Below are 25,220 nucleotides of genomic sequence, written 5' to 3' on the forward strand. Positions count from 1 at the left end.
AACTAACACCAGTGAGAACTAGATGGCAAAAGGCAAACGCAGGAACGTCACTAACAGAAATCAAGGCAATATGGCAACATCTGAAATCAATTCTTTACGAGCATGTCCTGGATACCCCATCACACCAGTAAAACAAGATCTGGATTTAAAATCACTGGTCATGATGCTGGTACAGGAACACATGAAGGACATACTTAAATTAATTCAGGAGAAAATGGATCAAAAGTTAGAAGCCCATGCAAGGCAAACACAAAAATCATTGAAAGAAATCCAGGAGAATACAAAAGCCAACAAGGAGGAAACACAAAAAACACTTAAAGAAATACAGGAGAACTTTGGTCAACAGGCTGAGGTCATGAAAGAGGAAACACAAAAATCTCTTAAAGAATTACAGGAAAGCACAAACAAGCAAGTGAAGGAGCTAAGCAAAACCATCCAGGAACTAAAATCAGAAGTAGAAACAACTAAGAAAACTCAAAGGGAGACAACTTTGGAGATAGAAAGCCTTGGGAAGAAATCAGGGGACAGAGATGCAAATATCAACAACAGAATACAAGAGATAGACGAAAGAATCGCAGATGCTGAAGATACCATAGAAACCATGGACTCAACAGTTAAAGAAAATGCAAAATGCAAAAAGCTTGTAACCCAAAATATCCAGGAAATCCAGGACACAATGAGAAGACCAAACCTAAGGATTATAGGCATAGATGAGAGTGAAGATTTACAACTTAAAGGGCCAGCAAATATCTTCAATAAAATTATGGAAGAAAACTTCCCTAACCTAAAGAGAGAGATGCCCATGAATATACAAGAAGCCTACAGAACTCCAAACAGACTGGACCAGAACAGAAATACTTCCCGTCACATAATAATCAAAACACCAAATGTACTAAACAAAGAAAGAATATTAAAGGCAGTAAGAGAAAAAGGCCAAGTAACATATAAAGGAAGACCTATCAGAATCACAGCAGACTTTTCACCTGAGATTATGAAGGCTAGAAGGTCCTGGGCAGATCTCATGCAGACTCTAAGAGAACACACATGCCAGCCAAAACTACTATATCCAGCAAAACTTTCAATCACCACAGATGGAGAAACTAAGATATTCCATGACAAAACCAAGTTTACCCAATATCTATCCACAAATCCAGCCCTACAAAGGATAATAGGAGGACAACACCAATACAAGGAGGGAAACTTCACCCTGGAAAAAGCAAGATAGTAACCTTTCATCAAACCCAAAAGAAGTTAAGCAATCAAATTTTAAAAATAACGTCAAAAATGACAGGAAGTAACAATCACTATTCCTTAATATCTCTTAACATCAATGGACTTAATGCCCCAATAAAAAGACATAGACTAACTGACTGGATACGTAAACAGGACCCTACATTTTGCTGCTTACAGGAAACACACCTCAGGGTCAAAGACAAACACTACCTTAGAGTAAAAGGCTGGAAGACAATTTTACAAGCAAATGGTCTCAGGAAACAAGCTGGAGTAGCCATTTTAATATCAGATAAAATTGACGTTCAACCCAAAGTCATCAAAAGAGACTCTGAGGGACACTTCTTGCTGGTCAAAGGAAAAATACAACAAGAAGAACTCTCAACCCTGAACATCTATGCTCCAAATGCAAGGGCACCCTGTTTCGTAAAAGAAACTTTATTAAAGCTCCAAGCACACATTGCACATAACACAATAATTGTGGGCGACTTCAAGACTGCACTTTCCTCAATGGACCGATCAGGAAAACAGAAACTAAACAGGGACACAATGAAACTAATTGAAGCTTTGGACCAATTAGATTTAACAGATATATATAGAACATTCTATCCTAAAGCAAAAGAATATACCTTTTTCTCAGCACCTCATGGTACCTTCTCCAAAATCGACCATATAATTGGTCACAAGACAGACCTCAACAAATATAAGAAGATCGAACTAATCCCATGCCTCCTATCAGATCACTATGGAGCAAAAGTGGTCTTCAATAGCAACAGAAACAACAGAAAACCCACATACACATGGAAACTAAACAATATTCTACTCAATGATACCTTGGTCAAGGAAGAAATAAAGAAAGAAATTAAAGACTTTTTAGAACACAATGAAAATGAAGACACAACATACCCAAATCTATGGGACACAATGAAAGCAGTGCTAAGAGGAAAACTCATAGCCCTGAGTGCCTCCAAAAAGAAAATGGAGAGAGCATACATTACCAGCTTAATGACACACCTGAAAGCCCTGGAACAAAAAGAAGCTATTTCACCCAGGAGGAGCAGAAGGCAGGAAATCATCAAACTCAGGGCAGAAATCAATCAAGTAGAAACAAAGAGAACCATACAAAGAATCAACAAAACCAGGAGCTGGTTCTTTGAGAAAATCAACAAGATAGATAAACCCTTAGCCAGACTGACCAAAGGGCACAGAGAAAGTATCCAAATTAACAAACTTAGAAATAAAAAGGGAGATACAACAACGGAAACTGAGGAAATCCAAGAAATCATCAGATCCTACTACAAGAGACTGTACTCAACACAACTGGAGAATCTGGAGGAAATGGACAATTTCCTTGACAGATACCAAATACCAAAATTAAATCAGGATGAAATAGATCATCTAAACAGTCCCATAATGCCTAAAGAAATAGAAGGAGTCATAGAAAGTCTTCCAACCAAAAAAAGCACAGGACCAGATGGTTTCAGTGCAAAATTCTATCAGACCTTCAAAGAAGACCTAACACCAATACTCTTCTAACTATTCCACAAAATAGAAACAGAAGAAACACTACCCAATTCCTTCTACGAAGCCACAATTACGCTGATACCAAAACCACACAAAGATCCAACAAAGAAAGAGAACTTCAGACCAATTTCCCTTATGAACATCGATGCAAAAATACTCAATAAAATTCTTGCCAACCGAATCCAAGAACACATCAAAACGATCATCCACCATGATCAAGTAGGCTTTATCCCAGAAATGCAGGGTTGGTTCAATATACGGAAATCCATCAATGCAATCCACTACATAAACAAACTCAAAGAAAAAAACCACATGGTCATTTCATTGGATGCTGAAAAAGCATTTGACAAAATTCAGCATCCTTTCATGCTTAAAGTCTTGGAAAGAACAGGAATTCAAGGCCCATACCTAAACATAGTAAAAGCAATATACAGCAAACCGGTAGCCAGCATCAAACTAAATGGAGAGAAACTTGAAGCAATCCCACTAATATCAGGGACTAGACAGGGCTGCCCCCTTTCTCCTTATCTTTTCAATATTGTACTTAAGGTACTAGCGCGGGCAATTTGACAACATAAGGAGGTCAAAGGGATACAAATTGGAAAGGAAGAAGTCAAACTATCATTATTTGCAGATGACATGATAGTCTACCTAAGTGACCCAAAAAACTCCACTAGAGAGCTCCTACAGCTGATAAACAACTTCAACAAAGTGGCAGGTTATAAAATCAACTCAAGCAAATCAGTGGCCTTCCTATACTCAAAAGATAAGCAGGCTGAGAAAGAAATTAGGGAAATGACCCCCTTCACAATAGCCACAAACAGTATAAAGTATCTTGGGGTGACTCTTACCAAACATGTGAAAGATCTGTATGACAAGAACTTCAAGACTCTGAAGAAGGAAATGGAAGAAGACCTCAAAAAATGGGAAAACCTCCCATGCTCATGGATCGGTAGAATCAATATAGTTAAAATGGCCATTTTGCCAAAAGCAATATACAGACTCAATGCAATACCTATCAAAATCTCAACTTAATTCTTCACAGAGTTAGAAAGAGCAATTATCAAATTCATCTGGAATAATAAAAAACCCAGGATAACTAAAACTATTCTCAGCAACAAAAGAAAGTCTGGGGGAATCAGTATCCCTGACCTCAAGCAATACTACAGAGCAATAGTGTTAAAAACTGCATGGTATTGGTACAGTGACAGGCAGGAGGATCAATGGAACAGGATTGAAGATCCAGAAATGAACCCACACACCTATGGCCACTTGATCCTCGACAAAGAGGCTGAAAACATCCAATGGAAAAAAGATAGCCTTTTCAACAAATGGTGCTGGTTCAACTGGAGGTCAGCATGCAGAAGAATGTGAATTGATCCATCCTTGTCTCCTTGTACTAAGCGCAAATCCAAATGGATCAAGGACCTCCACATAAAGCCAGACACTCTGAAGCTATTAGAAAAGAAACTGGGGAAGACCCTTGAGGACATCGGTACAGGGAGAAAGTTTCTGAACAGAACACCAATAGCATATGCTCTAAGAGCAAGAATTGACAAATGGGACCTCATAAAATTACAAAGTTTCTGTAAGGCAAAGGACACCATCAAGAGTTCAAATCAGCAACCAACAAATTGGGAAAAGAACTTCACCAATCCTACATCAGATAGAGGGCTAATATCCAATATATATATAAAGAACTCAAGAAGTTAAGACTCCAGAAAACCAAACAACCCTATTAAAAAATGGGAAACAGAGTTAAACAAGGAATTCTCACCTGAAGAACTTCGGATGGCAGAGAAGCATCTTAAAAAATGCTCAACTTCATTAGTCATTAGAGAAATGCAAATCAAAACAACCCTGAGATTTCACCTTACACCAGTCAGAATGGCTAAGATTAAAAATTCAGGAGACAGCAGGTGTTGGAGAGGGTGTGGAGAAAGAGGAACACTCCTCCACTGCTGGTGGGGTTGCAAATTGGTACAACCACTCTGGAAATCAGTCTGGCAGTTCCTCCGAAAACTGGGCACCTCACTTCCAGAAGATCCTGCTATACCACTCCTGGGCATATACCCAGAGGATTCCCCACCATGTAATAACGATACATGCTCTACTATGTTCATAGCAGCCCTATTTATAATTGCCAGATGCTGGAAAGAACCCAGGTATCCCTCAACAGAAGAGTGGATGCAAAAAATGTGGTATATCTACACAATGGAGTACTATTCAGCCATTAGAAACAATGAATTCATGAAATTCTTAGGCAAATGGATGGAGCTAGAGAACATCATACTAAGTGAGGTAACCCTGACTCAAAAGGTGAATCATGGTATGCACTCACTAATAAGTGGATATTAACCTAGAAAACTGGAATACCCAAAACATAATCCACACATCAAATGAGGTACAAGAAGAAAGGAAGAGTGGCCCCTTGTTCTGGAAAGACTCAGTGAAGCAGTATTTGGCAAAACTAGAAAGGGGAAGTGGGAAGGGGTGGGTGGGAGGACAGGGGGAGAGAAGGGGGCTTACGGGACTTTCAGGGAGTGGGGGGATAGAAAAGGGGAAATCATTTGAAATGTAAATAAAAAATATATCAAATAAAAAAAAAGAAAAAGAAAAAAAAGACAAATGGATGGAGCTGGAGAACATCATACTAAGTGAGGTAACCCAGTCTCAAAAGATCAATCATGGTATGCACTCACTAAATAAGTGGATATTAGCCTGGAAAACTGGAATACCAGAGACATAATCCACACATCAAATGAGGTACAAGGATGGAGGAGTGGCCCCTGGTTCTGGAAAGACTCAGTGTAGCAGTATAAGGCAAAACCAGAACAGGGAAGTGGGAAGGGGTGGGTGGAAGAATAGGGGAAGGGAAGGGGGCTTATGTGACTTTCGGGGAGTGGGGGACCAGAAAGGGGGAAATCATTTGAAATGTAAATAAAAAATATATCAAATGAAATTAAAAAAAAAAGAAAAAAAGAAAAAAAAGGCTAAAATTGCATCTATTTCTTTCACCAGCTCCACTGCAGTAGAGCAGTAGCAGTCACCAAATTGCCTTCCAAGGAAGGGCAAAGCTCTGAGTTCAGATCCCCAGCACCTGCATAAATAGCCATATGTGGTGCAGCATTGCTGTAACTAGCACTGAGGCGTGGAGGCAGAGACAGAAAGAGGCCCAGAAGTCACCACCCATCACCGTATCAGTGATCTCCTAGTAAAAAACCCTGTCTTAAATGATAACGTGAAGGGTGCTAGAGAAAGACAGTGGACCTTGGCCTCCATGCACACTCACTTGGTCCTGTGCATACCCTCATATCCACATGCATATGTAATACACATTCTCACAGTTACCCAAACACACAAGAGAGCACTTAATACTTAACTTGAAATTCAATACGAATTTATCCAGGAATTCATGGAATGTAACATGCACAAATTAACATATACACAGAAGCAAGGGCAAAATGCACATAGTAGTTATAAAAAATAAAAAATTATCATTTTTGAGAAATGGATGTAAATTGAGATTACTGTATTTGATCAATACAGTGTAACAAAGACAAATTATCATGTTATCTCATATATTAGGAATCTTTGTGATACAGAGGTGGGTTTAAGTTAAGGGAGGCTTAGGAGAGGATTGGAAGATCAAACAAGTGGTGGGGTACCAGAGTAGACCACGTTTACATGATAAAAGTACATGTATGTAAATGTCAGTGAAATTCCTCACTTTGTACAACTAATTCATACCAAAGAAAATTTAAAATAAGAAAGAAGGCACAAATTTAAAGTGATAAAAATAAAACGCAAAGTCAGAAAAAAACAGATGATAATTAACTTGGTAATATACCATAACAAGATGATAAACCTGAATTCAAAAATCTCTAAATGCATAAAGTCACATAGCCCAAAAACTGAGAAGACTCTAGGTGCAGTTAAACTGGCAGGGGGGCGGGGAAGCAGTATTACTTATGACAAAATGTAGCAGATGATCAATGCTAAAGTCCAATCAATCACAAACATTCAAACCTAAACCAATCACCGACTGCTGTAAGTCCATCACCAACTTTCAGGTCCTTCAAATTGCCACCAAACATCTCTCTGCACAATGACACAAACTAGCCTGAGCCCCTGCACTCCATGGAGAACTGTCTGCTAGTCCTCACAATCACATGGCTCCTGGTGAGATCACAGCATCAGTGGATCACTCACAGCCGGCACAGCCCTCTGGGCTCTTTCTCATTTCGTGTCTCCACGGGCGATCTCTACTAGCTGATTTTCATTTCACAGGGAACACTTACATGACACATAGCAATTCGAGGGACAAAGGCTTTATTTTGGCTCGTGCTTTGAGGGGGTAGGGAAGGCATGGAGGTGGCAGTAACTGGTGCCCAGACAAGAATCTATTAGGTGACGGAATACATTGGCTCTAACCCTTCCCCAACAGGTTACCTGTTCTTACAGCTGCGCCCAACCTTCTCTGATTTCCACACTTTCCCATGCTGTTGCTACCTGGTAGAAAACAAGTATTCAAACACATGAGCCTGTGCTGGACATTTCACATCATATAAACCTTAACAAGAGCCTTCTCTTGAATTTACGACCCTAATGAGACAACAAGAGTGATAATCATGGAGCCTGGTAGAGTGGTTTGGTGTGCCGTGCTCTGATCCCAGGCGCTGAGTCAATCCTGTGAGGATCAGGCAAGCTCTGAAGTCTCAACATGATCTGTGCCACAGCCCTCTGCACCCCAATCCCGCCCAGGAAAAAATGTTGTTCCCCAGGAGTGTTGACACCCCCAAACTCACAGGAAATTCAGGAACAAAGAGTGGAGCAGAGAATGAAGGAAAGGCCATCCAGAGACTGCCCCACCTGGGCACCCATCCCATCTGCAGACACCAAACCCAGACAGCATGCCAAGAAATGCTTGCTGATAGGAGCCTGGTATGGCTGCCCCCTCAGAGGACAGAGTCTGACCAATACAGATGCAGATGCTCTCAGACATCAGACTGAGCACAGGAACCCCAATAGAGGAGTTAGGGGAAAGACTGAAGAAGCTGAAGGGGTTTGCAACCCCACAGAAGAACAACAATATCAACCAACCAGACTGCCCCCCCCCAAAGCTCCTGGGGACTAAACCACCAACCACGAAGTACACATGGCTACAGCTGGCTATGCAGTAGAGGATGGCCTTATCTACCACCAATGGGAGGGGAGGAGAATGTTAGGGCAGTGAGGCTGGAGTGGGTGCGTGGGTGTGGAGCTCACTCATAGAAGCAAGGAGTGGGGGAAGGAAGGAGGGTTTGCAGAGGGGAAACCAGAAAGGGTGATAGTATCTGAAATGTAAATAAATAAAATAACCAATTACAAAAGAATGATAATTATGCATGAAACTGATATTTACTAGTTAGTCAGGGAACCTGTGTGATGCTGCAATGTTTTAGAAACGGTACCTAATATTCATTTTTACAAACTTCATCATATCTACACTCAATGTATTTATTTTTTATTTTTTTATGTCTTGAGATTATAGTTGTATGATTTTCTCCTTCCTACCTCTTTCCCTTTCCTACCTCTAAGCCCTCATATATACCTCCAGCTCTTTCAAATTCATAATGTATACATATAATATATACCATAAATATAAATATTTTAAAATCATATTATATATATATATATATATATATATATATATATATATTCCCAAAAATATAAACACAACCTGTTCAGTCTGTATAACATTGCTTGTCTGTATGTTTTCAAGGCTAGTTATTCAGTATTTGATACCCAGTTGGTATGCTCTTCCCTAAGAAGACCATTCTGCAGCTCTCAGTATCCCTTAATTGCTAACAGTTCTTTGTTAAGAGTTGAGGCATTGTGAGCTTTTGCCCACCTACAACAGCATGCTTGTTGTTGGAATCCTCATTCAGTTCATGTTTAGGCAGCAATGCTGTGATTTTTTTCATAGCTGTTGCTTCTAACATTTGCAGGAGACAGTTTACAGCAAACTACATGATTCTCTTGCTCTTACAATCTTTCCACCCCCTCTTCTGCAACGTTTCCTGGGCCTCAGGCGCAGGAGTTGTTTTGTAGGTGTATCCATTTGGGGCTGAGCTTCATATCCCTGCATTTTGATTGGTTGCTATTTTCTAGAATGGTCTCCATCTTTTGCAAAGAGAAATTCCTTGAGGAGGGATGAGGGCTACACTTAGCTATTCACATAAGAACAAATATTTAGAATGTTAGGGATTCTCCTGGTTGAATAAAATAGCAGACATGGGTACTTCTACTCCAAGATCCATGGCTAGCCTTGTGCCCTTGGCTAAGTTTCCAGTACCAGGCATGGTTTCTCTCTGTTGAGCAGTGAAGGCTTAAGTTCAATTAGAGAGTTGTTGATGACTGCCAAAGCATGCCTGGTACTCCTGCACCTTTAGAGTTATCAATGCCATGCTGATTGTTGCTATAGTTCATATTGTTGTGGTTGTGTTTGGAAGGACTGTTGGTTCCTTCCCTTTTTTGGAAGTTTCATGCACCTCTTGGTACCATGAAGGCTAGTTCTGAGGGAAGAGGTATTCAGGTCAGTTCTACCTCAGGGGACTCTTTGGATCTAAGATTTGTTTTTACTTAACCTAAGACTCTAACATATTTAAAAATATTAGTCATCTGTAATTGGACATGATATATACAACTGCCCAATAAGTGTGACATTAACAGGTTGGGAAGGGGAGTTGAAACAAGACCCTTCCTTTCTTCAAGGTGGCTAATGAAGGGAGAACCATCAGGGGTTCCCTGATTATGGAAAGACACAGGAGAAACCAGAAGTCCTACCGTCTTCTGTTGATCACAGAGATCTGTGTCTTATTTGACCCATAACTTTAAAAACTTCCTGATTTTTTTTTCAGCACTCAAGCCTGGTCAGCATTTATACTGGAGGATGGAAAGCACAGTATCTAGCAGGAAATAGCCAGCATTGCATTAGCCTGAAATTCATCTCTTTTTAGGGAGGAGGACATTCATTTAATTCTTCATATTGCTTGCTTCTGCTTTGCACATACACACTAATTGCGGGTATAGACTTTCAAACAGTTGGCAACCCCTACACCAAGTCAAGGAGGTTCTCAGGTTGGCACAGGTAACAGCAGGTGCTTCTCTCAGTTTGATGCTCCTTGGTCATGTACCACTAAGGTCCCTTAGAAAGGCCCACGGTGGGATACCCCAACTGCTGCACCCAACAACTCCACTCAAGCAGGAAACAGTAAGATCAGCCATCATCCACATTGCTAAGAACAGCTGGGGTTACCTCTTCAGAAGGCTGGTCTGGGATGATGAGAATGTGAAGTAAAACTAGCCAGGCAGTTTTAGGGCATGGACACTAAAGAGCAGCAGCTCCCAGAAGGTCTACGATCCCATGTGCAATTCTGTCCTTGGCCAGAGGCTAGAAATGCCAGAAGGAAGCCCTGGTTTCCTGTCATCTTCTCCCCTCTTTGCATAACCAACACCAACTGTGAGACCGCCCATGCCTCACCCCAGTTCCTGCTGTGGGTCCTATAAAAAGCTGCCAGACTGGCAGGTGCTTGATGGTACCCCCTTGATGACACTAATTCCTGGAACCTGCTCCTGTTATCCAGTAGCAGTGCCTTCTTTCTCCTAAGCAGCCAGTAATACAACTCTTTTCTAACTCACCCTCTCTGTCCCACGAATTTCATTCTTCAAATTCACACAAGAACCTAGGGCCACTGAAAGTTTTGTATGACCATGAGCTTCCAGCACCCTGACTCCTGAGTAAGTCCACCTAGATGGAGAGAGAAAGTCTCTGTCAAACCCAAAGACACAACCATCACCCCCACCACCACTCCTCTCTACTTCAGACCCTGTGAGAAATCAAAACTAAAAGGGAAACAACATGTAGTAGCTGACACTAAGCAATATAGCCTGAAAAGTCCAGTGACACATCAAAGAAGTGCCACAGTGAAATGGAGAATGACCCAGGTGCCTACCATAGATCCGAGTGTACCACACAGGGGACTGGGCTCCTCCTAACCCACCATAGAGACAGTCCTCAGGTTGCTGGACAGGGTCAGGTCCATACCCATGTGGCATCCCTCTTGCTGTCCCAAGTACAGGAACATTACCAAAGCAGCTGCCTACAATGACATCCCAAGGACATTCCCAGTACTCAGGGACACCCCCTACAGTACTCACAGTATAGATCCAGTTCTCTGGGAGCTTCTTGTAGGAGGACCCCAGAAAAGGCTATGTCTCCAAGGAACTGCTTGAATATAGCCCCCCCCCCCCCGCCAAGGGCAAGCCATTTACCAAAGGGAGTTTATCATATCATAATGGTCATGGAAGTGTCAGTTCCCAGGAAGGCCAGATAAACAGGATGCCCCCTAATGTAGCATAAGAATCCAGGAGACTTCTATACTTACTTCACAGAAGGACATGAACCCTGAGGACTGCTCTCATGATGGAAACAGTGAGGACCAATAACAATGCTATTATTGAGCTTATCTAGGGCAGACCCAATCAAGCAGGTTATCCACATACGCCCTCAAAGCTAGCCCACAGTACCTATGAGAACTGCCTCCTGGCTGAATTCAAGTACCTTATCTTAGGTGCCACTAGCACACTGAAGTCTGTTAGGCCCAGTATCCTGAGGGCCAGCTGCCAACCACCCACCAAAGGACTGACTGGTACATGTGAGCTTGACGGCATGCTTTCCAGTTTAGAGTCAATACCCAGGTGTCCATGTACACACTGCCTCCAATGGAAGGCCCAGTATCCAAAGGAACAATTACAGGCTAGTCTACTTAAAGCCCAGTACCATGGGGTACTTCACACTTTTGCTACTTCAGACCCTGTGCCACAATCTGGCCTGCAGACAAGATCAGTACCTTCAGGGCCACTTGCACTCTGCAACCCATGCATGTGTAGATCTAATACGTAGATGACCTACCCTGGCCATAATGCATCCTTAGTACCCGGGAGACTGTCTGAATGCTGACCTAAGGACAGGCACAGTCCTTAGGTACTTCGGGGACTTTACAACAGCTGACCTTAATTCAGGATCAGAATCTAGAGTGAGCCCACTGAGGACACCACCCCTTTCACTGACAAAGAGACCCCATCAGAATTTAGAGGCTCAATATCCCTGCTTCACTGGAGTCTTCCCATATAAAATGCAACACGGGGATTATGTTCTGACTCACAACCTCTCAATGGATGTTTGAAACTGAAGTGGGCACTAGTCTATCCCATATATACTAAAGACTCTGTGTCCCAGACCCTAGCAGCCAAAAATCAGGATCCCAAGACCACGGGGAAGGACCATGGGGGTTGTCATAGCAGCCACCACTTACTGGATACTACTCTCTGCCATGCATAGACCTAAATATCAAACTATTCAAACAATAAATCTCGAAGCACCCAAAAATCTACTGGGGCCTCAGATTACATAGTTTGGCCATGTACCACAGACTCTATCTACCCTGTTTGGAATTTAGTAGGACCCAGCAGAACTCACCTGGATCAGATCCCACCCTGAGTACCCAGGATCTGATATTTGAATGTCAGGCAGCCTGGAAGGCCCATGTGTCTCCTCGGGGGCAAGCAAGACCCAGGTCTAGCCTAGTTCTGAGAGATGAATACACCTCTCCACACTGAAGCTAATTAGAGCTTGCTCTGCTCCTGCTCTGAGCCTTTATACGAAAGAAACTCCAATGCTTCACAATTGCCCTGGAGGTAACTGAGGTGCAGAATCAGCAAAGCCTAGATTCAGATTCAGATAGCTGGGTATAGGTACCCACTCCAAACCATGGACTGGGCAGAAGGCAGAGGCACAGGCAGTATCAGACCTCTGTCCACATAATTTCCTCTCCTTAGATGGCTTTGAGTCCCGCGTGGGCCATGATCAGTAACTCAGTTCATATGGTGCTGGGCTCCTGTTTGAGGTGCAGAAGCCACACGCCAAGGCTCCTTCCCAAGAACTTGGGGAAATAGGAATAGCTTTAAGATAACCCCTCATACCCGGACAGCATAGTTTTTTGTCTCTTGAAGGGGGCGATTCTGAATGCTAGAATGCAGGAGGGGAGAGAGGCTGTAAATGTAGGAGGACAGTCAAGTGACTGCTTTAGAAAGTCCCTTGGTTTCTTCACATGAGCATCTCCTGTGTGTGGTGAATGGTAGAGAACTGCCTCCTCCCACCCTGGGTAGGAGAGAGGGTGCTTTGCTCGTGGGTCTCGCTTCTCTCCCCTCTCCTCCCCCTGCAAATGATCACAGCTTGGAAACTTCTTTAAAGGAAGTGGTTGCTCTTGTGGCCCCAAGTCCTGAAGATGAAGCGCTTCTGGTTAAAATGATTCAGCAAGAAACCACGCCCCACCAAAGCTATCCCACCCTGCCCTGGTCCTGGCGTGACTTGCCGAGCGCTTCTACCCAGCCTGGGCCCCACTACATGCCACCCTTCGTTCACCCAGCATGTGGCTGGCCATTCTGCTTGCCCTCTGCTGCCTAACTTCTGACACCCATGGGGCACACCCCGCAGGTAAGAGAAGGGTCCTCTGGCCCCGGCCCAGAGTACTGTTCTGACCACTTTGTAGCAGTAGAAGTATGGGGACCCTGGCCTGCTGGCCTTGCACCTTTCCCAGGACACTCTTGGAAGCCTGAGAAAGCCCCTGGCAGCAGCTACTTCCTAGCAGAATAGACATCAGGGATCAAGCATCACAGCAGCCACAGGGATAGAGAGCAACTTCTGTTGTCTTCTGTTCAAGGGCCTCACAGTCTGTGTCTGACAGCTTTAACTTTTCTAACTGGCTTTTACTGCAGAGACCCCGATACATATTATGCAAATCGGCATGTTAGTGGCCCTCAAGGGGTGGAGACCGCCTGTGTTGGAAAGCTGAGATACGGCCAGGCTAGCTAACTTGCTAACCGCCAGCCATGAATGTGTGTTTCCCTATAGAGAGCTGGAAGATGTCTGCCCCAGCGAGCAGATTCAGCACACAGATAAAGTTTGAGGGCCCTGCCTCTGACAAAAAATGCTGATAACTGACCACCTCCCAGCAGATGAGGACAGTGCTTATGCATAAGGCTTTTGTCATTCTTCCTCCTTAAAGCAGGCTGGGGCTGGGCACTGGGAGGCAGTGAAAGGGAATATGGAAGAGACCTCCAAGGACATGGATCCCCCCTTCACAGCAATTCAGGTGGCAAGAAGTAAGTGTAGAGCACAGTAGGGCATAGCCTCCAAATCCAAGACCCAGTAGATGCTGAGAAATGGGCACTATTGAGATAGGACAATAATGGGGAGGAGGGAGCTTCCGCTCTGAGGAAAGGAAGAGCCGGCAGCTCAGGGGGTCATTGGCAAATAGTTAACTGATGGTAAAAGAGAAGACAGCACTAAGCACAGGTCAGGACACGGACCTTGCCTTGCCACGCCCTGCTCCCTGTGGCCTTAGTGCTCACTAGGAGGCCCTCCCTGGCCTCCCTTCGTTCCTTTGCCCCAGTTGTCCAGAGAGAAACCTGGGCAGAAGCTGGGTGTCCGTGCTCCAAAGCCCTCTTAGCCTATGTGAGAGATCTGAGGAAGACATTGGTGCTGGCTGTCTCACCAGTCCTGGAGGGTTCGTTGTTTGCCTCCTCTGAGGCCTAATTCAACTGACTGACCACATCCACCACATTAGAGTTAACACCACAGGACAGCTGCTGGGGGAGACATTGGAGGACTGCCAGTTCCCTGTCTCTACCATGTTAACTTCCCCCTAGTTTGTGAGCTGAAAGGGGTCCTCACCGGTCCTCCTGCCCTCAGCAGCTCCTCTGAGCCACCCGCTTCAGACCTCTCTTCCCAGACCCAAATAAACACCACCCTCACATGGGAACCTGGGAATACAACCAGCTGAAAAGTATTGAACCTTCTTCAGCCTGCCCTTTGAGATGCCAGTAACTGGTCCTGACCTGAAAGTGTCAAAGTGCTTGGAGGCCTGGGGTACTCCCAGCAGTGCCCATCCTTGCCTGCACGTCAGTGGCCAGGCCTTTGCTCTGCTGTGCTAATGAACCCCATCTCTACCCACTGGGATACCACCCTCCCTGATGCTTCCAGTAAGGCCACAAAATGGGGTACTCTCAAACTCCTCTCAAACAGCTGGGAACCTGGACCTCTAATCCTTTATATTCATTCATCATATTCATATTCATTCTCTCTCTCTCTCTCTCTCTCTCTCTCTCTCTCTCTCTCTCTCTCTCTCTCTCTCCCTCCCTCCCTCCCTCCCTCCCTCCCTCCCTCCCTCTTCCTCATTCCCTCCTTTACCTACTTCCTGTGGAATCCTGGAATCCTGTGTGCCAAGCAAGGCAAGGTGACAAGGATACTAAATGTGTCTGAGTATATGGTATCTCTGAGCCTAGGAGTTAAACTGCCCAGAGCAGTATCGCCGATCTTCAGAATTTAGGAAATTGCCACATTCATTGTCTCTGCCTCTTAACTGTTGGTGAGAATGGGGAGCCTTCTTTCCCAATGCATCACTTCTTCCACAAAGGTTCCCTGCCTCATCCTCTGCCCCTTTCCAGTAGGACTTGCAGAGGACGCTTGTTTGCTTAGGCAGGAAACCTGCAGCCATGTAGCCACCGGCTCCCCATAGCAAGGGTTAGGGGCATAACTAGGCCTGGGTATAATGGATTCTCACAGAAAGTTCTAAAAGCTGGTGCAGGTTGGCTCTGGGCCTGAATGGACCAGTGACCTAGCCTTTGCGCTAAGATTTCCCGTAAACATGTTAGTCCTCGGAGACCCTTGCCACGGTCACACTGTACCTTATATGGTACTGGATAATACTGACTCTACTGCTTCGTGCAAACTCTCTTGTCTAATCTTACTCTGCGAGGTCAATGTCATCATCATCCTCATTTACATATGGAACATGGAGGCTCCAAAAGGTTATGTAGTTTGCCCAAGCTAGCACAGCCAATGAGAACAGCTAAGATTCTAACACTGGGTGTGTCCCAGTCGGTAAAGACAGAGTTAATCCTAGAAAAAAAATAGCAGCATCCAGCAGATGAGACAATGCTGCCTCAAAGAAGCCCATCCCACCCTCACAACTCAGGACCTCAAAGCATTAAGTATCACTCACAGAACTTATGGGAAAGACAGAGACTCAATGGACTTTGATGGTATAGGTGAGAGGCCCTAAGAGGTACAGGGTTCGGGTGGCTCACCTGCAGCTGGGCAGAGAGCTTGGCATTTGCCTTAGCACCATTCCAGTCCTCAGACTTCCTTCAGCTTCTATGAGAACATCCTAAAGGGCTTGAGAGCAAACTGGAACAGTCCAGAGGAAACTTACAGGACTCAGCTATGAGAGATCTACAGACCAGACCAGACCCCAAAGCCCTGCTGGACAAGACCACTGGCAGCATGCTACTTACTTGGGATAAACAGCTTTAGGGGCCCATGCCCAGAAAGCCTGGAAACAACTATAAGCTGTAACTGAATCTTGGTCTCTAGCTTGGAAGCCCCTTGCCAGGAAGCCTACTTGGTCAAGCACTGCTGACCTCCCTTTACTAAGAGAAGGTGGGATGCCTCAAAGTCATGTGTTCCAGTGAGTGATCACAGCTTCCCTATTATACCTCTCTCCCCTGGGTCCACAAAAGACCACAAAAGACTGTAGCAGGCAGCAGACAGTGGACTCCAGATGATGCTTGTCGGGCTGTCCTGGCTCTCCTCACTCAGGTTCAAATAAGCAATGAGAACAGCCTTCTCTAGTATCTCACCCGAGGTTCTCTGATAGACCACGGATATCCAGGAAGGACCTCCCTGTTCACATGAGATACCCTTACTTCTCAAATCTGGTGTGACAGGTTCCCGTGCTGAACACTGTCCAGCAGGCCTGACCACCACACCTTGGGTATCATGATTCTTGCAGCCACATGGACAGACAGCCTGCTTTAAAGACCATGTTTAATAAAAGCCTGACTCCATCCCCTCACTAGCCTTGAGCTTTTTATTTTCATTGCATTTTAATTTTTATTACACATATTTTGTATGGCCACATTTTGTCAACTGTGGAGGTCAGAGAACAACCTGAGAGTTGGTTCTGTCCTTCCACCAGGATCAAACTTAGGTCATGAAGCTCAACAACAAGCGCCTTTACCCCCTGAGCCATCTCATCTGTCCTTTATTTTCATATGCAACTCATCCCTGGCCATTAGGGGGGAAACAGTTAAAAATAAACTCAACACAAATTCAGAGCATTAAGAACCACAGCCACTTTCTGACACAGGGAACCAACTAGTTAGTCCACTGATTCGTCTGTCTTCCTAATGATGAAAGTCCGGACCCTGAAGCCGAGTGGCCAAACATACACCTGGCCAAGCCCTGCCCTCCTCGCTTCACCACTCTGGTCCCTGGGATACTGGAAACTATCCTATGAATAAGTTGAGCAAAGGACTGACTGATCAGGGTCTCCAGTGAGATGGGTCTTTAGGCCCAGTCACACCGATGCCTCTGGGAGCAGAGAATCCCAAGAAGAAAAGCTAGAATTCCAAGCTGTAAGAAACCTCTCATACTGTTCCCTCATTTTTTTTTTTTTTTTTTTTTTTAAGTATGGACTCCTTGGTACAGGAAACTAGGTCCAGGAAAAAAAAAATAAATAAATAAAAAAAAAACAGCTGACTACCCTCTCATACCCACAGCATACCAGACTCTGGACCCAAAACTCCAGGGGTAACATTCACTCAACAGGAGAGAGAGGAGCTGTACACCAGTACCGCAGGAGCCAGTCCACACGAGATGGTGGAGTCATGGGCTGGGTTTAAGGTGTACCTGACTTAGGCTGGATTTAAGCTGCTCTGACAAGGTGTGAGACTGCAGAATGGACACCAAAGGGAAGATAGCCAGCCTCAAGGACCAGTCTGGGCAAATTCTGACACATTTCCTGTCTGGAGTTTGCTAGGACCACACAGCTGTGAACTGGGTACCACCAGGGGATGAGGCCTGACCCTTTGACTCAGTATTCCCCTGACATCAATGTTTTTGTCTGGTTCTTTTGTTTCTTTCAGATTTTTGTTCCAAAGATTTGAACTCCAGTGTGAAGCCAGGATTCCCCGAAACAATACAGACCAATAACCCAGGAGTGCTTAAGGCCGCCAGGCACAGTGTGGAGAAGTTCAACAACTGCACAAATGACATCTTTTTGTTCAAGGAGTCCCGTGTCAGCAAGGCCCTGGTACAGGTGAGGAGCTAGGACCAATAGCTATCACCTCAGGACAGCTCTGGGAAGCTGGGCCACATAACCCTTTACCTACAGCACTGGAGCCGACCAGTGTGACCCCGAGCTGAGCCTAATAGCCTCGAATCTTTTTTTAGTAAAACCACCAAACCTCAGGCCAGAGACCATCAGTAGCAGTAAGAAATGGCAGGGTCCTAGAGGGGTGTGCTGAGGCTGACAGCCTGGCAGGGGGTACAGAACAGTACCAGTGAGGGCTGCCCTGCCAGGGGCCAGGGGCCAGATCATCTCCTGTCACTATCCCTCATCCACAGTCCACAAAGCCACTGCACTATTTCCATGGCCTCCATTCACTTTCCTCCTAGAACTGGGCCTACTCCCTTCTCAGACCTACACGTCCATTCTTCCCCCAGCCTGCCCAAGTGTCACCATTCAAAGCCAGCCTTCTTGGTAATTGAGTATATCCATTCAGAACTTTCCTGCCCAGGGAACCCTACGGGTACAGCCAGCCTTGCTAATCTTTGTGTTCCAAGAACATGTGTTAACACGACAGGAGGGAGAGTCTTGGCAGCCTCTCATTTGCTGTACACAGAGGCCCTGGCAGCGCTCTGCTGATGTGAAGCTGGCTTCAGAAGACACACACTGTGTGCTGGAGCCTAAAGGGAAAAGGCTAGTGAAAGGCCCTGCTCTGAGGATGGTGGCTTTACAGCAGTCATGTTTGTTCTGGGCCACGGGGCTATGGTGACTTCTACAGTCTTCTTTTGGCAAGTATATATACTCTTTAAGAGTGTAATGTTCTAAGGAGCTGAAAACATCCAATGGAAAAAAAAGATAGCATTTTCAACAAATGGTGCTGGTTCAACTGGAGGTCAGCACGCAGAAGAATACGAATTGATCCATCCTTGTCTCCTCGTACTAAGTTCAACTCCAAATGGATCAAGGACCTCCACATAAAGCCAGACACACTGAATCTAATAGAAAAGAAACTAGGGAAAACCCTTGAGGACATCGGTACAGGGGGAAAGTTCCTGAACAGAACACCAATAGCTTATGCTCTAAGATCAAGAATTGACAAATGGGACCTCATAAAATTACAAAGTTTCTGTAAGGCAAAGGACACCATCAAAAGGACAAATCGACAACCAACAAATTGGGAAAAGATCTTCACCAACCCTACATCTGATAGAGGGCTAATATCCAATATATACAAAGAACTCAAGAAGTTAGACCCCCAGAAAACCAAATAACCCTATTAAAAAATGAGGTACCGAGCTAAACAAATAATTTTTACCTGAAGAACTTCAAATAGCTGAGAGCATCTTAAAAAATGCTCAACTTCATTAGTCATTAGGGAAATGCAAATCAAAACAACCCTGAGATTTCACCTTACACCAGTCAGTATAGCTAAGATTAAAAATTCAGGAGACACAAAAAAAAAAAAAAAAATCAGGAGACAGCAGGTGTTGGCAAGGATGTAGAGAAAGAGGAACACTCCTCCACTGCTGGTGGGGTTGCAAATTGGTACAACCACTCTGGAAATCAGTCTGGCGGGTTCCTCAGAAAACTGGGCACATCACTTCTGGAGAATCCTGCTATACCACTCCTGGGCATATACCCAGAGGATTCCCTAGCATGTAATAAGGATATGTGCTCCACTATGTTCATAGCAGCCCTATTTATAAAAGCCAGATGCTGGAAAGAACTCAGGTATCCCTAAACAGAAGAATGGATGCAAACATGTGGTATATTTACACAATGGAGTACTATTCAGCCATTAGAAACAATGAATTCATGAAATTCTTAGACAAATGGATGGAGCTGGAGAACATCATACTAAGTGAAGTAACCTAGTCTCAAAAGCTCAATCATGGTATGCACTCACTAATAAGTGGATATTAGCCTAGAAACTTGGAATACCCAAGACATAATCCTCACATCAAATGAGGTTCAAGAAGAACGGAGGAGTGGCCCCTGAGGAGAAAAGACTCAGTGTAGCAGTATAGGGCAAAACCAGAACAGGGAAGTGGGAAGGGGTGGATGGGAGAACAGGGGGAGGGAAGGGGGCCTATGTGACTTTCGGGGAGTGGGGGGCCAGAAAAGGGGAAATCATTTGAAATGTAAATAAAACATATATCAAATAAAAAAAAAAGATTGTTGACTCTCATTATCTTGCATTAAAAGTTTTACATTTTCTAAAAATTAAAAAAAAAAAAAAAAAAGAAAGAAAGGATGCTGGGGCTGGAGATGGAGAGATGGCTCCACAGTTAAGAGCACTGACTGCTCTTCCAGAGGTCTTGAGTTCAACTCCCAGCAACCACTGAGGGTTAAAATGGGGAATGGGGGTTGTTGGGTAGGCTAAAATGAGATGACAGATAAGTGGGAGGAGTAGGTCTTTACCTGTGACTGTGGCCACCTCACTCTGTATTTCTCTAGAATGCACAGTTCGAGGCAAAAACCTAAAAGGAGCCGTAAGACACCACCAACAGGAAAGGAAGAAGGATGGCTGGAGTCTGGGCCTGGTCACTGGCTGCAGCTCTCCTGGCCAAGTCCTGCGCTTGCCTCCCCAGTACCCTCCTTACCCCGGTACTCTGCTTTAAGACAAGCCTCGTCAGCTGGGGAGGCGATGACTGCTTTGCATCCTATGCCAAGTAATGGAGGTCTTGGGCTTTTGGTTTCTTCAGGTGGTGAAAGGCCTGAAATATATGCTGGAGGTGGAAATCGGCCGGACTACATGCAGGAAGACCATGCACCGCCAGCTGGACAACTGTGACTTCCAAACCAGTCCTGCCTTGAAGCGGGTAAGAAGAACCTGCCTACCGAGTGTATGCCCTCCACTGGCAGCATACTTCCACACTTCAAACCCGAGATCTTCCCTCCCGACCATGAACACATGACAGCAGCAGCAGGCACACTCTCAAGGGACACAGGGTCGAAAAGCAGTATCCTCCCAGTCCTCGCATGGCCTACACCACGTGACTTTCCAGAAGTCTCTGCAGAGCAATGCTCTGAATGTGGAGTAGGTAGAGTTCAGCAGAAAAACTTTTCAAATGATTCAGAAAGCATATATAACACCTATAGATATAGGGTATGTTATAAAATCTAAGTGCTGTATTTACTACATACGATCTCTCTAAAGAGAAAAAGCAAAAGCTATCTGGTAAACTTTAACATAATTATAGCTAAGAAGTATATACTCTTGAATCATTCCAACATTTAGGTTTGAAATTTTTCAAAATAAAAACTGGAGGTGGGTGAGGGGAGACTGACTCAGCACAGAATACACACAAATGCATACGCATTCACACAGTTAGTTTCCAGTTGCCCAGCATACACAAGGGGTACTAAGGCAGCTAGCTGCCCAGGTAGGCAGGGTCTCAGCAGCGGCTGGGGTCCTAAGATGAGCCGTTTCTCTGTTTGTTTCAGACTCTACACTGCTACTCTGAAGTCTGGGTCATCCCCTGGCTCCACAGTTTCGAGGTGCTTGTTCTCTCCTGCCAATGACTTCTGCCTCTTCAGCAAGACTACAGCTGGGATAAATAGACACTCATATGCCCCCCACTCCTTACTTTCCACCCCAGCCTGGTCCTCTCAGATCGCCCTGCTTACCAGTGAGCAGACTGACATGCCAGTGTGTCACAAGGGGGCTGGGATGGGAGAATAGTGCCCTCCTCACCAGATTAACCATCTTCACACTTTCTTCTAACATTATTTCTTCTGGTACTACACTAGATTCAGGATGTGGGCATACAGAGACTCCTTTGATGACTTACTGAAGCCCGGGTAGAGCAAAGCAGATAGTCAACAAGGTGGTAGTGCGGGCCTGATTGCATGAGCAGATTCTGTATCCATCTTTTCTACTGCCGTCAGACTATTATTAGTGGGGATGGTTTATCATAAATAAAAAGCTGATCATCTAAAAGCAATACTGTGTGTCATCCTTTACAGGAACCCAGGAAAGTGGGTGTCCTGGTGAATTTTGTTTATTTCCATAAAACCTAAGAGGCTTCATGCAGTGAGAAGCTGTAAGCCCAAGTGTGCTGATGATCTAAGTAGCTGGCCCAGACCTTGGCATCAACAGGAGAGCAACACCCTCAGAGAACAGAGGAACTCCGGGAGCATTCTGAAGGAAGAGTGCCTGCACCCAAGTTCTCCGCAATCATGAAGGCTAATACTTTAGGAGTACTCAACACATGGGGAGCAAGCTCAGCACAGGGTAGGGTAAATGATGGGGCCAACCCCCTCCAAGTCAGTCACTGGGAGACAGCATAGATGGAGCCTGGATGAGGGGGCTGGGATGGGACAGACAGGCTGTGTGGGGCCCTGGAAGAATGAAGAGCTGCAGGGAACAGGAAACTTGGGAACGACAGCAGTGGGGCTTAAGCTGGAAGATGCACAGGGCTGAGCAGAGGGTAAACCCAGAATGGGCTGGCAGCCATGTCTCAGAGCCTTCACTCTGAGGGAACTGTAGCTGAGTACTGAGAAAGCCCAGGGTGGACAGAGGGGCTGCTCACTGGACTTCTCCAGGCTCTCCTCAAAGTAACTGCAAAGCAGAAAGATGCAGTCAGGCACCTGGAAGCAATACAGACTTGACAACAAGTAGGAAAGTAAATCTGCATCCGATATGCATGGCAGTGTAACTGCGGTTGCCCTAACTACGGAACAGCACAGTGATCTTCTGCCTTGGTGTCCTTCAAATTCCCCTTTATTTTTGTCTTGACTCCCTGGCTACTTTAATTCAGGGACAGTGATAGCAGCAATGACACAAGACAGACTTCACTTGGCAATTTGTGGAGCCAATAAAGCCATTTCTTGAGAAAGGCACTTGATCTAACCACACATAAACAAGTCGCAGGGTGCACAGCCAGAGCCCTCAGGACAGATAGATAGATAAAGGGTCCCATGTCCTGGTTTTGTTAAATATCAATGAGAACACATCCAGGTCATCTGGTCTACCTGCCTCCCCTTAGCCATCAAGGATCCTGACAGCTCAACTCTGATGTTCTAGAGCTTCCTCCAGTCATACCACTGCCACACATTCCTCGCCAGATACACTGGGCCAGGTCCATGACAACATGCTTCAAATATCTGCTTCTGTTCAGTTTAGCAACCCTTGCAGGTAGCAAGTAAGCTGGCTACAATTACCGCTCCATAAAACATCGCTCTCACCACTGCTATCCAGGCCGCCATATACCCTCTAAGGAATCTTAAAAGAATTCTGCTGTGCCCAAGTCTGTGACCTGCAAACTGCTTCAGCCACTGCCTCAAAAGCCAGCCTTAGGGTGGCCATTTACCTCCTGTCCAGCCTTACAGAACATTCCTCAATTATTACAACAAGGTCTCCAGCTCAGTCATGCACTAGCTGTGACACTATGCAGGCACTAAGCAGACCTTAAGCCTCAGAGCCCACCCATACAAGATCATCGCTAAGTCCACATATGCAAGCTGGGCATGGAACACACAGGTCTAGCTACTCAGGAGCTAAGGCAGAAAGGTTTGAGCCCAGGAATCTAAGACCAGCCTCAACATAGCAAGACCATGTCTCAAAAAATAGGTAAGACAGCATGTGAAAAACTTTCAAAATTGTGCATAACCACTCAATTAAGATATGGGTAGGTTCAATTTGTGTGTGTGTGTGTGTGTGTGTGTGTGTGTGTGTGTACGCACTTCTATCTACCACCCTTCCAACCCTTATTCCACCCTAATGCCTGCCTTCCCCCCAATACTAGGTAGGGGAGAAGGATGGTTAGAGGGGAAAGGGGATGTAGACTTCTTTAGACTCTTTCCTGATGATTAGAGGCATCGAGTTCCTGGGGGCAAGTCCAATCTTCATCGCCAGGGTATCTCCAATTCCTTCTCATCTCTTGGCTCATGACTACTTGACAAACTGCAGCAGCAGGACCCAACTGAAGCCTCCTAGAGCACACCCCAGCCCTCTCAGGATTCTGGTATTTATACCCTCTGATAAGTTCCCAGAATTCCAAATGTAAAACTATCTGCAGCTAAACAATAATCACAACTCTATTACATGAGACAAGCGATTGTCACCTGCTGTGAAGCAACCTCTTATGCCACACATGGGATTAAAAAAACATTCACCTAACATAACTGGGTTTTTAATGAAACCAAAATTCTCACTACAGGTATGCTGACGATAAAAATTTCAAAAGGTGATTCATTACACTGTCAAGCAAAAACTGACTCTTAATAGTTTTTAAACAATTGAGGCAAATTATTAATTACTTGATTAATGTTATAAGAATGTTAATAAGCCATATTAGAGAACATTCTCTTTATGTTACTAAGAAAAGCATGTCTCACCTACTTAAACAAACCCCTTTAGCACCTCACCATGGCAAATTACCAGAAAAACACAGGAAATGACACTTGGGAGCTGAAAGCACAGTTGAGTGGAAATCAAGAGTCCTTTGCTAAAAATGTAAAAAAAAAAAAAAAAAAAAAAAAAAAAAACTCTGCCAGTGAAAATTTCGTCCTAAAGACAAAACCATCTTCTCAAAAACAACTGACAGTCAACTTACAGGCCCAGGCCATGTAGAGTTCTCACAGACTCATTGGTACTGCCCAGCTACTTATGCATATCTGATGGATAAGGAATGTCATTGCTATTAAATTATCTACATGACTGTTCAATCTTCAGTCCTATAAAGTTCCATAAAGAGTATTGATAGTTGTTTAGTTGATGAAACAAGGGTTGCATTCACTGGTCTGCAGCCCATCTTCATAAATCTACTGTTGCTTTATTTCTACCAAGGAGGTGACAACTTAAACTCCAGCCACTTCTCCAACTGAACATGACTAGTGTGGGGAGAGGAGGGTCAGCCAATAGTTTTCATTTACCTCAGCTATTAACAATTTTTCAATCTTTATGTCATTAATCACTCAAACTACTGTTTCTGTCAAGTCATTTCAAATACTTTCAGAGACACAGTTTTTTCAGCATTCTTATATCCAAGGAGAAAAGAAACAGTGCCAAGAGCAGAAAATACAAACAGGAGAGGAGGCCACCAACATACCTGGGATGATCAAAGCTGGCAAATGCCACTTGAAGACCCTTGGTATCCTGAGAGGTCCCCTAGCTTCACATCTAAGCAAATTAGATGGCTGTCTTGCCCCAAATTAATACCCTTACCAAAACAGTTTTCATGCTGACACTGTTAAGGCATTAAAGCAGAAAAATACAAAAATTAGAGAAAAAAAAAAAAAACTACTCCTGGACCATTTTATCAAAAGGAGTAACCAGCAGAAAAG

The 25,220-nt window shown here is 44.5% G+C and overlaps 2 protein-coding genes across 2 annotated transcripts in view; one reads left to right on the top strand and one right to left on the bottom strand.

The window, feature by feature from the left end:
- The window catches only part of LOC127686038 (sperm motility kinase 4A-like), a 30,636-nt gene extending 15,254 nt beyond the window's left edge, over positions 1-15,382 (bottom strand). The window contains exon 1 of the mRNA XM_052183851.1: positions 15,054-15,382. The gene's annotated coding sequence lies outside the window, so the exon portion shown is untranslated. The remainder of the gene's footprint in view (positions 1-15,053) is intronic.
- On the top strand, positions 13,087-21,877 carry Cst7 (cystatin F). The gene is made up of 4 exons (XM_052183852.1): positions 13,087-13,294; positions 17,788-17,960; positions 20,636-20,752; positions 21,378-21,877. Exons 1-4 carry the CDS (start codon positions 13,228-13,230, stop codon positions 21,453-21,455), a joined length of 435 nt encoding a protein of 144 aa, XP_052039812.1. The 5' UTR covers positions 13,087-13,227; the 3' UTR covers positions 21,456-21,877.
- The last annotated feature ends 3,343 nt before the right edge of the window (positions 21,878-25,220 follow it).

The sequence above is a fragment of the Apodemus sylvaticus genome, chromosome 5, assembly GCF_947179515.1.
Source record: "Apodemus sylvaticus chromosome 5, mApoSyl1.1, whole genome shotgun sequence".
Taxonomy (NCBI): Eukaryota; Metazoa; Chordata; class Mammalia; order Rodentia; family Muridae; genus Apodemus; species Apodemus sylvaticus.